We start from the raw sequence: 14,362 nt of genomic DNA, 5'->3' as shown, positions 1-14,362 counted from the left end.
TTTGACTGGCATGCAAGCCAAGGGCCATGATCCTGAGGCACCAATGTTACAGGACAGTTTGACTGGGTCACAAGTCCTTGCACCATGCTAGCAGAGTTTAACTGTGTTTCGTTTGAGAATACATCATGGTATGGAAGGACAATCGTCTGATTTCCCATTCACGTTGCTTAAAAGTGTCCCAAAAGGGACTCACTTTGATATGAAGTGAAATTGTTTGATGGCATAAAAGAAACTTCCTTTTTTTGAAGATCACTTTTTTTTTCAATGCCACTAAAAAATTGTTATTAGGCACCAAGCCATATTTGCATGGAGAGTCACCTCACGGCCAAGCCATTTTTGCATGAACAGGCAGTGTTTCCAAGCTAATCTTGAAATGTTCAATCTCTGCTCTCTGTTTGCCCCACATCCTGGTTCTAACAGACGTCTTCTTAGTGGATTTATGCTGCTGTTTGAGTCCCACTGTCAGTGGCAGTATTGTACCTGCTACTGGGCACCGTAGTGAAGTTCCATTGTCTCTGGTTTCGAGGTGACATGCTTTGGGGTAATGTTTGAAGCACTCAAAAGCATCACCGCATCTCTCGCACATGCTTCCTTTAGCTCTGGAACCCGGTAGCTCGCCATGGACTGAGTGGGATTTGTGGAGTCGTCTCCTCAGAGACTGCAGTGGGACTGTTTTAGACCGGCAAGGCCGCTGGGGGATGGTGGAGCAGAGGCAGCATCTAAAACAGGCCCGCTGCAGCAGACCCAGGTCACGCCACATGACCCTGCGGAAGTTGGGCCGCAGGAGCAGGTAAACGATGGGGTTGTAGATGGTGGAGGACTTGGCGAACATGGCGGGCATGGCGAAGGCAAGCGGAGGGATGCTTTTTATCTGGCCGAAGGCGGCCCACATGGACACCACTGCGTATGGGCTCCAGGCAGCAAAGAAGCCGATACACACTGCCACACTGAGCTGAGGGGAAGGAAAATACAATTAGATCAGTGCTGTGGAAGTTTGTGCAAATGCATCATAGCCACACGGTATTGGCAGAGATTTATAACAGACTTTTTAATAAAGAAAATGAACAAATATTCAGTCACTATTTTAAATAAAAACAAATATTTTGTCACGATGAGGTATCATCAAACAGTGTCCTTAGTCGTGTTGAGGCTGAAACTTTAGTATTAGCCACATAACAGTTGCTAAGTTAGCCTATGGTATGCTATGCCTATGGTAGCTTTTACAAATCAGTGTCAGACTTCAGTCCTTCCAGGTTACAGCTCTGCAGACTGAAGCATTCTGCCTCACTAAAACAGCTGATTTAACCTGGAGCATGGCCTGGCCTGGCCTTCCATTCAAACTGTATATCTTTAACATATCATGCATTTCACCCCAGGTCTACACACACATCATCCATGGTTGTATTCAGGGGCACATTCACCCCTCCTCAAACTCAGAGAGGTAGAGGCAGTTCAATCGAGAAAATGCATAAGTGCCTGAAATCTTAGTAAATAAAAACTATGCCACTGTGAAACAATCATTTTCTAAAAATAGAACTTATAAAAGTAAGTAAATTGGCTGTTTAAGTTTCAAGTAACTCATTAATTGAAGCTCAATAACATTAAAGTCTAAAACAGCCTGTTTACTTACATTTTCAATTTAAGAATTTAATCACTCACAAGATTGATTGACTGACTGATTGACTGATTGAAGTCCAGAGAGGCCATGAGGTAGGTAGTGCAAATTTTCTGGATTGTTATTTTGAGATAACAAGTTAATCGTTTTATTATCTCAAGATAACAATCCAGAAAATTATAGCAATCGTGGCCTCTCCAGACTTCTGCAATAGACAGCCAGGTGATTTAAGGGACTTTGAACGTGGCGTGGTTGTTGGTGCCAGACGGGCTGGTCTGAGTATTTCAGAAACTGCTGATCTGCTGGGATTTTCACGCTCAACCATCTCTAGGGTTTACAGAGAACGGTCCAAAAAGAGGAAATATCCAGTGAGCGGTCAGTTGTGTGGACAAAAATGCCTTGTTGATGTGAGAGGTCAGAGGAGAATGGGCAGACTGGTTCCAGATGATAGAAAGGCAGCAGGAACTCAAATAACCAACCAGAATCTCTGAGGAACGTTTCCAACACCTTGTTGAAAGTATGTCATGAAGAATTAAGGCAGTTCTGAAGGCAAAATGGGGTCCAACCTTTTACTAGCACTCACCTAATATGTACCTAATAAAGTGGCCAGTGAGTGTGTGTGTGTGTGTGTGTGTGTGTGTGTGTGTGTGTATATATGTATATATGTATATGTATATATATACACACACACACACACACACACATATATATATATATGTGACAATATATTTGAGTTTTAGCAGCACATCAACAGTAACAGCAACTACATGATTGCCTCGACTTGGAGGGCAAAAGGCATCAATAAAAAAATGAACTGGAGTGAAATGTTGAGAAAAGAGAAGCCTAAAAACAGCAGTTTCCTTCCGTTTAAATCTTGGTGGACAACTCTAATGCTGTGGGTCAGGTCACGTTTATCTCTTGGACTGATAAGCAGATTGCCTACCCTCATATTTGAATCTGTGTTTTGTTTAAGGTCAGAATGGCCTGTAAATAGTGGCAGGTGATATGCCTCACTTTTGCTGTCGCACATTTTGCACTCACGCACGGAGCAAAAGCCTGGACTGTTTTGTGAACAGTGCATAAATGTCACAGACAAACTCAAAACAACCTTGCGCTCTGCCTTTTCCAGTACATGCATGCTCATAAGTAAGCACACCCCTGGAAGTAGCTTGCTGCCACATTATGGAGGTTGTTGTCTACTTAGACAAAGCATATGGAGACCTCAGTTGTAGTAAGTATGTGGATTTCTCTGGCTGTTATGGGGCAATCATACAAAGAGTCAGAGGTGCACGAAGTACACAAATCATGTACTTGAGTTAAAGTAGAGACACCCAAGGTAAAATATTCCTCCAGTAAAAGTAGAAGTTCCTCCCTTTAGACCTCCACTTGAGTAAAAGTACTAAAGTATTTCCCTTCAAATGTACTTAAGTATAAAGTAAAAGTACTAAAAGAGTAATTCTGGCTCTGATCTGGTCCTGTTATCATTTTTATAACCAGACTGGCTTCATGAACTCATTTCAGGTGAAAGTCCTCCAGCGTCTCTCTTGGTAAACCAGTCTTTTAATAGAACATCATTAATTAGCGACGCTGACGTCTATTAAAATGATCAGAAGCACAAAACACTGAAGGTAAACAGTTTCCATCAGGGAGAACCGAGTGGCTCTGAAATCACTTTTTACACACAAGCAAAGTTTCAGTTTCAGATTTATTTACAACTTAGTTCCAAGTTTAAGTTGAATAAAAACTGGCTTTAAACTCAGGATCACAGATGAGCTCCTTTACTATGTTGATCTGTAGGCGTCTGTTCATAAACATAAACCAGCCCAGACTCATTTACTATAAAATGAAATGGTGTTTGTAGAAATTCAGAAAAAAGCCGCGTCAGTCTCGACTGCATATGTGGACATATTTCTATATTGAGCTCTATTTACACAAAGTTAGGTTAGTTCATCATTTATGTTGAACAGACTCTCCCAAAGTTTTACGCTGCTGCGCTGACGTTAAACCGCGTGCTGCACTGGGTCGGTATGACCAACAGGTCAAAACCAGCTCTAAACAAAGTGACCGCTGGGCCCTGATTGGTGCTCTGGCTTTGCGCTTCTTTCGTTTTGACATGTTACGTTTTTATACACACAGAAACCAAAAGGAACGACAGATTTCTCAAAATGTAGGAGGAAAAAGTCGGATATTAGACTCTGAAATGTAGTGGAGTGAAAGGAAAAAGTCGCCCAGAACGGAGAAACTTCAGTACAGATACACCAAAAATACTAAAGTACAGAAACTAATTACATTTACTTAGTTACTGAGTTACTGTCCAGCACTGCAATGGGTTCTTTGAGTGTTCATGGCTCTACATAGATCTGTTTTCTTTACTAAAGAACCTTAAAGAACCATTATTTTTAGAGCGTATGCTAGATTGTTCTACTATATATGGTCTAATTATCTAGTCCCCACACAAGGCAAACGGTCCAGGTGTTCCCAACAACCCTATTTCTAAACATCTGCTATTTTGTTGAACTCTGACTAACTATTCTATATTCTATTCTATATAGCACCAAAAATGGTTTTGCTTTTGTTACTATATGAGCTTGTAACAACAGAAGAACCATTTTGGTGCTATATAAAATCATATCTATAGCACTTTCCCCAATCTAAAGAACGCTTTCACGATGCAAAGAACCTTTTAACCATGCAAAGTGTTCTTTGACTGTTCGTGGTTCTATATAGAACCATTTTCTTGACCAAAGAGCCCTAAAGAACCATCATTTTAAGAATGTATGCAGACTTTTTTTTTTTTAATTTTTAAAGCTTTTGTTTTGTTTCATTTTCTGAAACTCACTACAACTCAATGCCTGTGGTCTCCTTTACTTCAGCTCAAGTTGCAGAAATGATGGCAGTGTCGGCCGGACACTGAAGGACGACCGACTGCCGAGCCCTCTTGCTTCCCACTTCAGACCAGCTGCCCATGCCCCAGCTGCCACCACCTGCCTTGGACTAGCTGCCCACCCTACACTGATGTTCTCATAGACTCCTAGCTATTACTACTACTAATACCACTGCTATTAATATTAGTAGTATAATCACTTGTAGGTAGTTTGACCAGAGGAGGATGGGTCCCCCTGGTGAGCCTGGTTCCTCCCAAGGTTTCCTGCTCAGTCCTGATGGAGTTTTTCCTTGCCACTGTTGCCCCCGGCTTGTCCACCAGGGGGTTTCTGTACATTCTTACAGTCCTGTTAAAACTTTGTCTTTTCTGAAATTCTGTAAAGCTGCTTTGTGACAACATCCGTTGTAAAAAGCGCTACAAATAAATTTGATTTGATTTGATTTGATGTTTGCTGAGCAACCAGCACCGGTCAAATTTTTTTAGCTGCTATAGTATCAAGAATTCTCAGACATTACCCTCTGAGACTGTCCTGATCTTTAAGACAGAAGTGCAAACCAAGACCCCATTAAAGTGAGCACAAAAGAAAGATTTCTCAAAGACGGTGCTTCAGGATAGATGAGAGTTGGGTGTCTATAAGAGAGAGTTCATTATCTTACTGACACTTTGCAATAACGATGATTGAGAATGAACACCAGAGGTGAAGAAAGGACCGACTCGTCTAAACACAACTGCTCCAATGAGCTGCCACCTTTCATCAATTACAGTCTGCCTGAAGGTCTCCCAAAGACAACGAGCATCCATTTTTCTCATTTTTGCAGAAAAATCATCTCCCATTTGACTCAATAACACCTGAGAATCTATTGAGGTCAGTGAGAACAGTGGAAATGCATGAGTGCACTTCTTATATGCTGGGTAATTGAACTTCAACGAAGCTTATTGATGAAGGACAGTGCTTGACTTTACATTAAACGTGCTGTTGGGGGAACTTATTCACTCCCCTGGTGATACTGCATAGACCTAAACTATTTAATTTTAGACATTGTTTCACCTGCCTCATAACACATTCTCATATTCACACTTAGAGATCATCATTATAGGCTTGCCACTGTCACCCTTGGTGATGCTCATTGGTGCTTGGACCCGCATGTTTTGTAAAGCTGATTTGTGGAAATGTACTTGAATTTAACGTCATTGGCTGGATGTTTTTGGTTGATGGACTATTCTCAGTCCAGCAGTGACACTGAGGTGTTTAAAAACCCCAGCAGCACTGCTTTGTCTGATGTGGGGGATGACCTCTAGAGCGAACACGACGATCAAGGTCTCACAGACGCTCAACTGGGGTCAAGTCTGGGGAATTAAGGGGCCAGGGTAGTACGTTTTAAGCTTTGGTCATGCTTTTCCAACCAATGTCAGACATTTCTAGCCATGTGAGATGTCGCATTGTCTTGCTAGAAGATCCCATCCACCCCACAACTAGCATGTACGGGTGTGCGTGATCTGCAAGGATGGATTCATACCCTAATTGATTGAGATTGCCTTCCACATGGATGAGTTGGCCCAGAGAATGCCATGAAAACATTGCCCAGACCATAACGCTGCCACCACCAGCTTGTGTTTTTCCAGCAGCGGTTGCAGGGTGTTCGTTCTCTGTTTCTCATCCTGACACACCAACGGCTACCCGTTCAATGAAGCAGAAAACAGGACTTATCAGAGAAGGCAACCATAGGAGGTCGAATTCTGAAACTGCTGTGAAAATTGAAGCCTTTTCTGCTGATGCAACTTCGTTAGTAGAGGTGCAGTGACCACCCGTCTGCTTCGGAGCCCCATATGCAGTAGGGTCCGCTGAACTGTTGTTTTAGACACACGTCTGGTAGCCCCCTGGTTCATTTTGGCAGTGAACTGCTCCACTGTTGCGTGTGGGTCTGCCTTCATGCGCCCTCATAACCGACGGTCACCTACTTACATCAATGGCACATGGTGCTCCACAGGTTCCACGTCACTTATTCACAATGGTGAAAATTTGTCCAGCTCACAAACAGTTCACAACCGGTGCAGTTTCAGACATACTGCCACCCTTGGCCTGAAAGCCAATGATCATCCCTTTTGAAGCTCTGATAAATCGCCCCTTTCACCAACGACAGCAATAAGGGATATGTGTGCAGACAGGTATCGCACACCTTACATAGCCACCAAGCCAGCTCATGACACATGACTTCCCTCATGAGCTATATGTATAAAACCTGCTCTGTGGTGGTCCTGTGAGGGATCCTGACCACTGAAGAACAGGGTGAAAGGGGGCTAACAAAGTATCAGAGAAACAGATGGACTCCAGTCTGTAACTGTAGAACTACAGAGTGCAGCTATACAGTAAGTGGAGCTGATCAAATGGACAATGAGTGTAGAAACAAGGAGGCGTACCTAATGAAATTGCTAGTCAGTGTATGTTTGTATATTTTGGGAGAAATGCGGGTCTGTATTCAGTCAGTATCTTTTACTGAAGCAAAGTAAGGCAGCTCCACTTTTCTAATATTCTACGATGTTTAAAATTGAGGTAAACTTTTAAACTACGCAGAAATTGTGATACACTATCAGTCTGTAGCTCCCCTGCATTAAGAACACTAATGCTGTCTGACCTTAATGATGATGGTGTGGATGTTGCTCAGGTGAGTTGGAGCGGATATGTGCTGCTCCATGGTTCTCCTGGAGGCGTGGAGTGTGAGGAGGATGCGAGTGTAGGAGGCCACGATGAGAACACAGGGCAGCAGGTAGCAGAGAGCAAACAGGACCACCATGTACGAGCGGGCGCTGCTGCGCTGGTTGGACAAGCGCCAGTCGATACAGCAGGCCGTGCCGTACGGTTCGGGTCCATACTCGCCCCAGTGAGCCAGCGGAGAACAGGCAAAGACCAGTGCATATGCCCATGCACACACCAGTAGGAGGCGACCATGAGTCGCAGTAAACCTGTTACCTGCATAGAGATGGGCAGAAGAGCTTATGTTACATACACTAGACTTCTGTTATTTTAACTAGAGTGAGGACAAGTTCTAGTTCAAAGTTTTAGGACTGGTTTTGGCATTTTTACAATCATACTGTAAACCAGCAACAATTCTAGGCCTTCAGTTTGGGTCATAAATGTCTAATCTCAGCCAAAAATGAGGAAGAAACACACCTCTCTGATAATATTGGTTGTTAGCTCCCCTATGTGCTTGCAGTAGCAAGCGTTTGCCAATTCACATTAAAATTCAGTCGTTCTAGGTTAAACATAGAAAGTTGACGCTTGTAAAAGACATTCCATGTTTTATTTTTAAGTTAGTAACAGACATTAATATACATTTTACCAAGTATGTGTAAGTTTTACAGTAACTATTTCAGTAAAAAAGTTTTGACACAGAGCTACACTGTTGTTTTGATCTGAAACTCTGGACTACTGCTCTTATTGACAGTCAGAGAGGTATCTAGGACTTCTGGCCCGGCATGTTTTTATGAGTAAAAACACTCATTCTCTAGCATTAATTCTAAAAGCACTAGCATTATAAGATGAGATAAGTTAAGATAGACTTTTATTATCCCACTGGTGGAAATTTGCATTGTTACAGCAGAATACACAGTAAGCAGATAAAGAGCAGTGTGCGTGCCTTTGGGGGGGGGGTGGGGGAGGGGGGGTGTACTGTCACGATTGGCCCCTGATTGTGTTCGCCTGTCCCTCATTGTTCCGTGTATTTAAGCCCTGTGTTTGCCCCTTGTGTTTGCTGGTCTTTGTTTGATGTCTCGGTCTCTGTTTGCTGGTTATTCCGGTTTATGTCATGTCTGTCCCCCAATCTGTCCGTGTTGGCTATATGAACCTGGACTGTCTCGACTATGACCCTGGATTTGCCCTTATAGTAAAAGTTGCTTACCTCCGCACATGCGTCCGCCTAGTATACTAGCAATTATACAACAGTTAGTTCCGGCCACACAAGCTGATTGGTTGAGACGCATTCTAATCGCGCTGTTATTTCACCAAAACATCACAGGTTTTTCACAACGACAGCTGTAGGAGACGCTCAAGCCATTTGAAAGTTTTTACTTCTAACTTTGCCACGAACAGAAAACGGACGCTTCTAAGATCACATTTGACCGACAGCCGATTTGGTCCGACTCTGAAGATGAGACGACACTAAATTCCCAAACTGTCATCATCACTGAGCAGCTTTTCAGTCGCAGCTGAGACAGAAGAACAGCTGAGCAACCTGGAATCAGCCAGAAATGAACCCGACACCATTCGCCAAACGTGTCGTCTGATCCCTGAGTGGGACCAAATTGGACTGAGCCATAAAACAGCTGCAATACAAAACAAAAAAGCTGCTCAGTGTTAATGACAGTTTGGGAATTTAGTGTAAGGAGCTGGAGAACGAACGGCTGTGATGTTATTTCACAATAACACACTCCCTCTCACGTTCTACTGCTTAAACGGGACCCTGTTATACTCTTCCCAAAACGTTCTTAAAATTGAGGTCAACATACTACTCCAGTTTATGTTCTGGTGAACTTTGTGGTCAAGTATTAGTGCTTGATGAATTTGACCTCACCTGGATCAGTGCAAATAATGTTAAATGGGACTGCTTGTACAGCACAGTCAGAGTTTCCAACACTGCCCAACACAGATTGAGCCCAGATAAACATTCAGTACTAACCACTGTGTTGCTGCACTCACCATCATGTTGTTGTTAGCACTGTTTTTGTGTGGCCCATAATATGTTTCAGTGAATGTTTCTTCTCCATTCTTTCTACATGTAAGGTATGAGTATGAGGACTCCGATATCATTTCATTCTAATTCTCATTAGGCGTATACTGCGTCCTACTGTTGGTCTTCAGAGTTGCTTACGCATGCACAGTTCTAACATGGGTATCAGTCAGTCACTCAGTGAGTCGTTCAGTAAGACTCAGTAAGACGCAGCGATTCGTGTAAGCTGGCCAACTGGGGAGTCCAGCAAAAATTCATAAATATCAATCAGATATGTGTTCAGAAGATATTTTTCTGCCAATATCAGAATTGGAAAAATTCATTAATAACATATAATAATAATAAAAAACCTGTATAGTCACAGGGCCATAAGATTTTACATTTTTTGGCATTTGGCTGACGCTCTTATCCATCATTTTACACAGGTAGGCCAAGGTGGTGTTAGGAGTCTTGCCCAAGGACTCTTATTGGTATAGTGTAGGGTGTTTGCCCTGGTGGCGGAATGAACCCCAGTCTACAGTGTAGAAGGCAGAGGTGTTACCCACTACACTATCCCAACCACAGGGATCCTCAGGGCTCAGGGACCCTAAGTACATGCTTTTATAGCAAGAAACAGCCCTGTTTGATATAATCTATTTATCTACCTGGAGCTGTTTTCATAGCATGCTGTTTAGAGTCTGATCCTCCTAATAGAGTTATATAAATAGACCTTCCACTACACAAATATAATGACAGCTTGTGCACATCTACATTGATCTCCTGGAGTTGAGTGCCCTCATCTCCTTGTTGACATAGCTTGAACACATTCAAAGGCAGGCCATTGTTCAGTGCGTGACCTCAGGTAAAGGCTTACCATAAAGAGGGTAGCACACCTTCACAAAGCACACAAGACTCAGCAGGGTGAGCGTCGTCAGGCTGCAGATCCCGAACAGTACACCGCAGAAGGCATACATGATGCAGAACACCCGACCAAACAACCACCTGTAAAAAATCACAGACGGAAGATACTGAGAGTAGTTTTCACAGTACAGGACCCTGCTGTAAAAGAGAATTTGAGTCTTAGTTAAATAAATGTAAATAATGCATAAAATGTCCAAAAGTTTGCAGACACCTGCTCATCCAATGTTTCTTCTGAAATCACGGGTATTAATAAAGAGTTTGTACCACTTTGCTTGGGTAACAGCATCTACTCGTCTGAGATGGATTTACACTAGATGTTGGAACATTGCTGTGAGGATTTGATTGCATTAAGTCACTAAAACACTAGTTAGGTCAGGTTCTAATGTTGGATGCTCAGTTCTGGACACTCCAACTCATCCTGAAGGTACTGGATGGACTTCCATCACTCCAGAGAACCCAGCTCCACTGGGTTACCCCTCTGGCTGACACTTGGCAGTGGACATGGTGACCTTCGGCTCAAATGCATCTGCTCCAGTGCCTTTCTATGGAGATTATAGAAGCTGTGTGAGCGTGATTTGCCAGCAGTGGGTTGAATTCCTTTATTAAGGGTGTCTGGATATTTTTGTCTGGATCTTGTGAACATGATGACTGTAATTAATATAAGTACTTGTAAATGTAAACGTAATTTATTTAGAATAAAAAATATGGGAACAATTCTTTCTGCATATTAAAGGCAGAAAAACAATCACAGCATAAAAAGGCAGTCTCCAAACCTAGAGTTCAAAAAGTGTGCAGAAAGAAGAGGGAAAAGTCTCCGGAAAACAAGTGGAAAAAAGGGTTTAAAAGTACAGAGAAAATGGGACTAAAACAGCCGTCAAAAGGCCTTTTAGACCTCCAAAACTGCCCCCACCAGATAAACAGCATGTAAAGTTTTCATCTTTGAAAGAGAGGAGAAAATCAAGCTGCTTAAATCATCCATCCATCCATTTTCTAAGCCGCTTCTCCGTCAGGGTCGCGGGGGGATGCTGGAGCCTATCCCAGCAGTCTTTGGGCGGAAGGCAGGATACACCCTGGACAGGTCGCCAGTCCATCGCAGGGCAGACAGACAGACACAGACAGTCACTCACACCCAGGGGCAATTTAGCATCTCCAATTGGCCTGACTGCATGTCTTTGGACTGTGGGAGGAAACCGGAGAACCCGGAGGAAACCCACGCAGACACGGGGAGAACATGCAAACTCCACACAGAGAGGACCCTGGTCACCTGGCCAGGGAATCGAACCCAGGCCCTCCTCGCTGTGAGGCGACAGCGCTACACACCACGCCACCGTGCCGCCCGCTGCTTAAATCAAATCAAATCAAATCAAATTTATTTGTATAGCGCTTTTTACAATGGATGTTGTCACAAAGCAGCTTCACAGAAATCCAAAAAAGACAGTTTTAACAAGTAAAAAATGTAAAAACCAGGGGCAACAGTGGCAGGTAGTATTGGTAGTAGGACTAGCTGGGAGTCTATGAGAACATCAGTGTAGGGTGGGCAGCTAGTCCAAGGCAGGTGGTGGTAGCTGGGGTGTGGGCAGCTGGTCTGAAGTGGGTAGCAAGAGGGCTCAACAGTCAGTTGTACTTCAGTGTCCGACCGCACATGTTGGCGGTTGTATACTTGGAAAAAAGGCAGGGAGAGGGAATTAGTTTTATTCTGTCTGTTTGTACGTAAAACAGGGGATGTGAACATTTCCAGAGTGTGGCTAACGACTCCGGCAGATCTGACTATGACAGCTTAACTAAAAGGAGAGAACCAGAAGGACACACAGACACGGCAGCACTCTGAAACAGTTCGACATCCCTCCGCTCCACCGTCCACAGACCTGGATGACCGCATGCGAGCAGCGGGACGACAGCACCAGCGTCTCAGTTTACTATAATTCCCTGTGTCCATGGACCCCTGGATCTGCTGCCTTTATCTAAGGGGGAACATCACCTACCAAAAGCTAAACTGAACAAGTGAGTTTTCAGCCTAGTTTTAAAGATTGAGACTGAGTCTGAGTCCCGAACAGTTTCTGGAAGATCATTCCAGAGTTTGGGGGCTTTATAAGAGAAAGCTCTTCCCCCAGCTGCAGCCTTATGGGAACTATTAATAAGCCAGCGCTCTGGGATCTGAGTAGTCATGATGGCTCATAATGGGAAATAAGGTCTTGTAAGTACTCAGGAACGAGCCCATGTAGGGCTTTATAAGTCAATAAAAGAATTTTAGAATCAATACGGAATTTAACAGGCAGCCAGTGAAGTGATGATAGCACTGGACTAAGATGGTCAAATTTTCTAGTTTTAGTCTTAAGGTCTGAAAACACCCACAGTTGTGTCTGTCCATCCTTCCACAGTGAGAAGACCACTCAGCGCTGTGGGTCTGAAAGGATGTGTAGCTGTTCAAGAAGAACCTCACTGAGAAAAGGAGATGGACACATCAAACTAAGAAGCTGAACAATGGACTGACCAGCCCAGAGTCCAGACCTCAACACCACTGAATGTGTTTGGAATTATTTGGATGGTGAAAAGCAAACCAACTTCTAAGACTGAACTTGAGAGGTGTGGAAAAATGTCCCCGTAGATTTCTCTGAAAAACTGAAAGTGAGTCTCCCGAAAAGAATGGAAGCTGTAATAAAAGAAAAGAGTGGACACAATTTATGTTGATAAAAAATATTGAATTGAGGCGTCTGTGCAATCGTTCAGTTAAATACAAGCCTTCTGCTTTGATAACTTATGGCCATTTTGACTGGACGTTAAATAGATGTTGTGTGACTTTTTCACAGTGTTGTATGTTGCTTGTTTTCAGAAGGGGTCCGTGTTCAGATCACTGTAGGGATTTTGTGTGAGGCTCAGCCACTGGACTGTTTTGAAAGAGAGTAATTGAGTAAGAGTGCAATAAAGAGCCAGACTGCACTTTACTGTGAGGTTTCATAGTAACAGTTTGTTTTTATGAGACGGTGGCCGCGGCTAATGCTAAGGTAAATATTTGGTCACCCTGTGGAATCAAATAATGAGTTTACAGGAGAGTGATATCATGACCTGTTTGTGACCCGACAAAATAGATTACAAAGAAGGACTGTTTTCCTCCAAAATTCTGAAAAAAATAGAATTCATGTGAATACATTTTGTTTTTTAATTGAACATTTATACTTCCTCTGATATTCCATGATATCTTCACTCAAGGGACATGAGGTAGAACCTTCATAACCTGCTGCGCTGCAGCTTGTTATGTAAATTTCAATTTCAGGTATGTGGTGCAGTAACTCTGACATGGTGCTGTGTTAGTGTGTGTTGCGCTGGTCTGAGTGGATCAGACACAGCAGTGCTGCTGGAGGTTTTATACACCTCACTGTTACTGCTGGACTGAGAATAGTCCACCAACCAAAAATAGAAGTCCAACAGTGTCCTGTGGGCAATGTCCTGTGATCCCTCTCCTGCTGGAACATTCAACCACACCCTAGTAATTGAATCCCCTGCTACTTCATTAGTCCATGATGCCATTTTTCCAAACATATTGCAGCATAAGTAGGCATCTTCTAATTGTAGTTCTGAAGGCTGGGGACCTCCGGAATGCTATCATTTTCTGCAGATCTCTGAGATCTATCTCCCTTAGAGATAGTTCTAGCTCTCTAACTGTCCTCCTCGCTGTGCATAGGGCAAAAGACACTGATGTCTATTTCCAGACAGGTTCACTATAGCTCCAGTTGTTTTAAACATATTATTGCTCTAATGGTGGAAGGCTGGATGGGAGCAGTTATTATGAGGCATATGCCTCAGAAGCTACAATGCAACGGATGCACCATTTAAGGTGGAAACGGAAAATTTGAACAAGAAGCCAGCGAGTAAGAAGCCGACTTCATCCTCAGTGGGATTGGAATATTTGTTTTAGCTTCATAGCTAATGTTAGCTGGCTAATTTCACAATATTACCTGATAGCAGTGTCTGTTTTTCTTTTGCTTCAGAATGTATTCTCTATTGTTTGATAAACAGCCTAGCCATTATTCTCAGACAGTGCAGCTACATATGTCCACCAGAGAGGTCGCCGATTTCCCAAAGTGTCCAAAAGTTAAACTTTACACTTTCTATGAATGTTACATTTGTAAGCACACAGTTAAACTCCACAAACCTGCTGTCTTCTAATGCCAGTCTAGACCCTGAGAATATTACAGTCACTGCAGATAGGCTGGAATCGTTTACATTACTTCAAGAAAATGA

The 14,362-nt window shown here is 43.1% G+C and overlaps 1 protein-coding gene across 1 annotated transcript in view; it reads right to left on the bottom strand.

Moving 5' to 3' along the window:
- Positions 1–319: 319 nt before the first annotated feature.
- The window catches only part of LOC108439313 (opsin-5-like), a 33,420-nt gene continuing 19,377 nt past the window's right edge, over positions 320–14,362 (bottom strand). Inside the window, exons 4-6 of the mRNA XM_017717637.2 lie at positions 10,077–10,204; positions 7,133–7,467; positions 320–952 (exon numbers count right to left, since the gene is read on the bottom strand). Of these exons, the coding sequence (XP_017573126.2) occupies positions 320–952; positions 7,133–7,467; positions 10,077–10,204 (1,096 nt within the window). The remainder of the gene's footprint in view (positions 953–7,132; positions 7,468–10,076; positions 10,205–14,362) is intronic.

This window comes from Pygocentrus nattereri, chromosome 2 (genome assembly GCF_015220715.1).
Source record: "Pygocentrus nattereri isolate fPygNat1 chromosome 2, fPygNat1.pri, whole genome shotgun sequence".
NCBI lineage: Eukaryota > Metazoa > Chordata > Actinopteri > Characiformes > Serrasalmidae > Pygocentrus > Pygocentrus nattereri.
The sequence above is the reverse complement of the archived record's forward strand: the minus strand, read 5'-3'. Positions and strand labels throughout refer to the sequence as shown.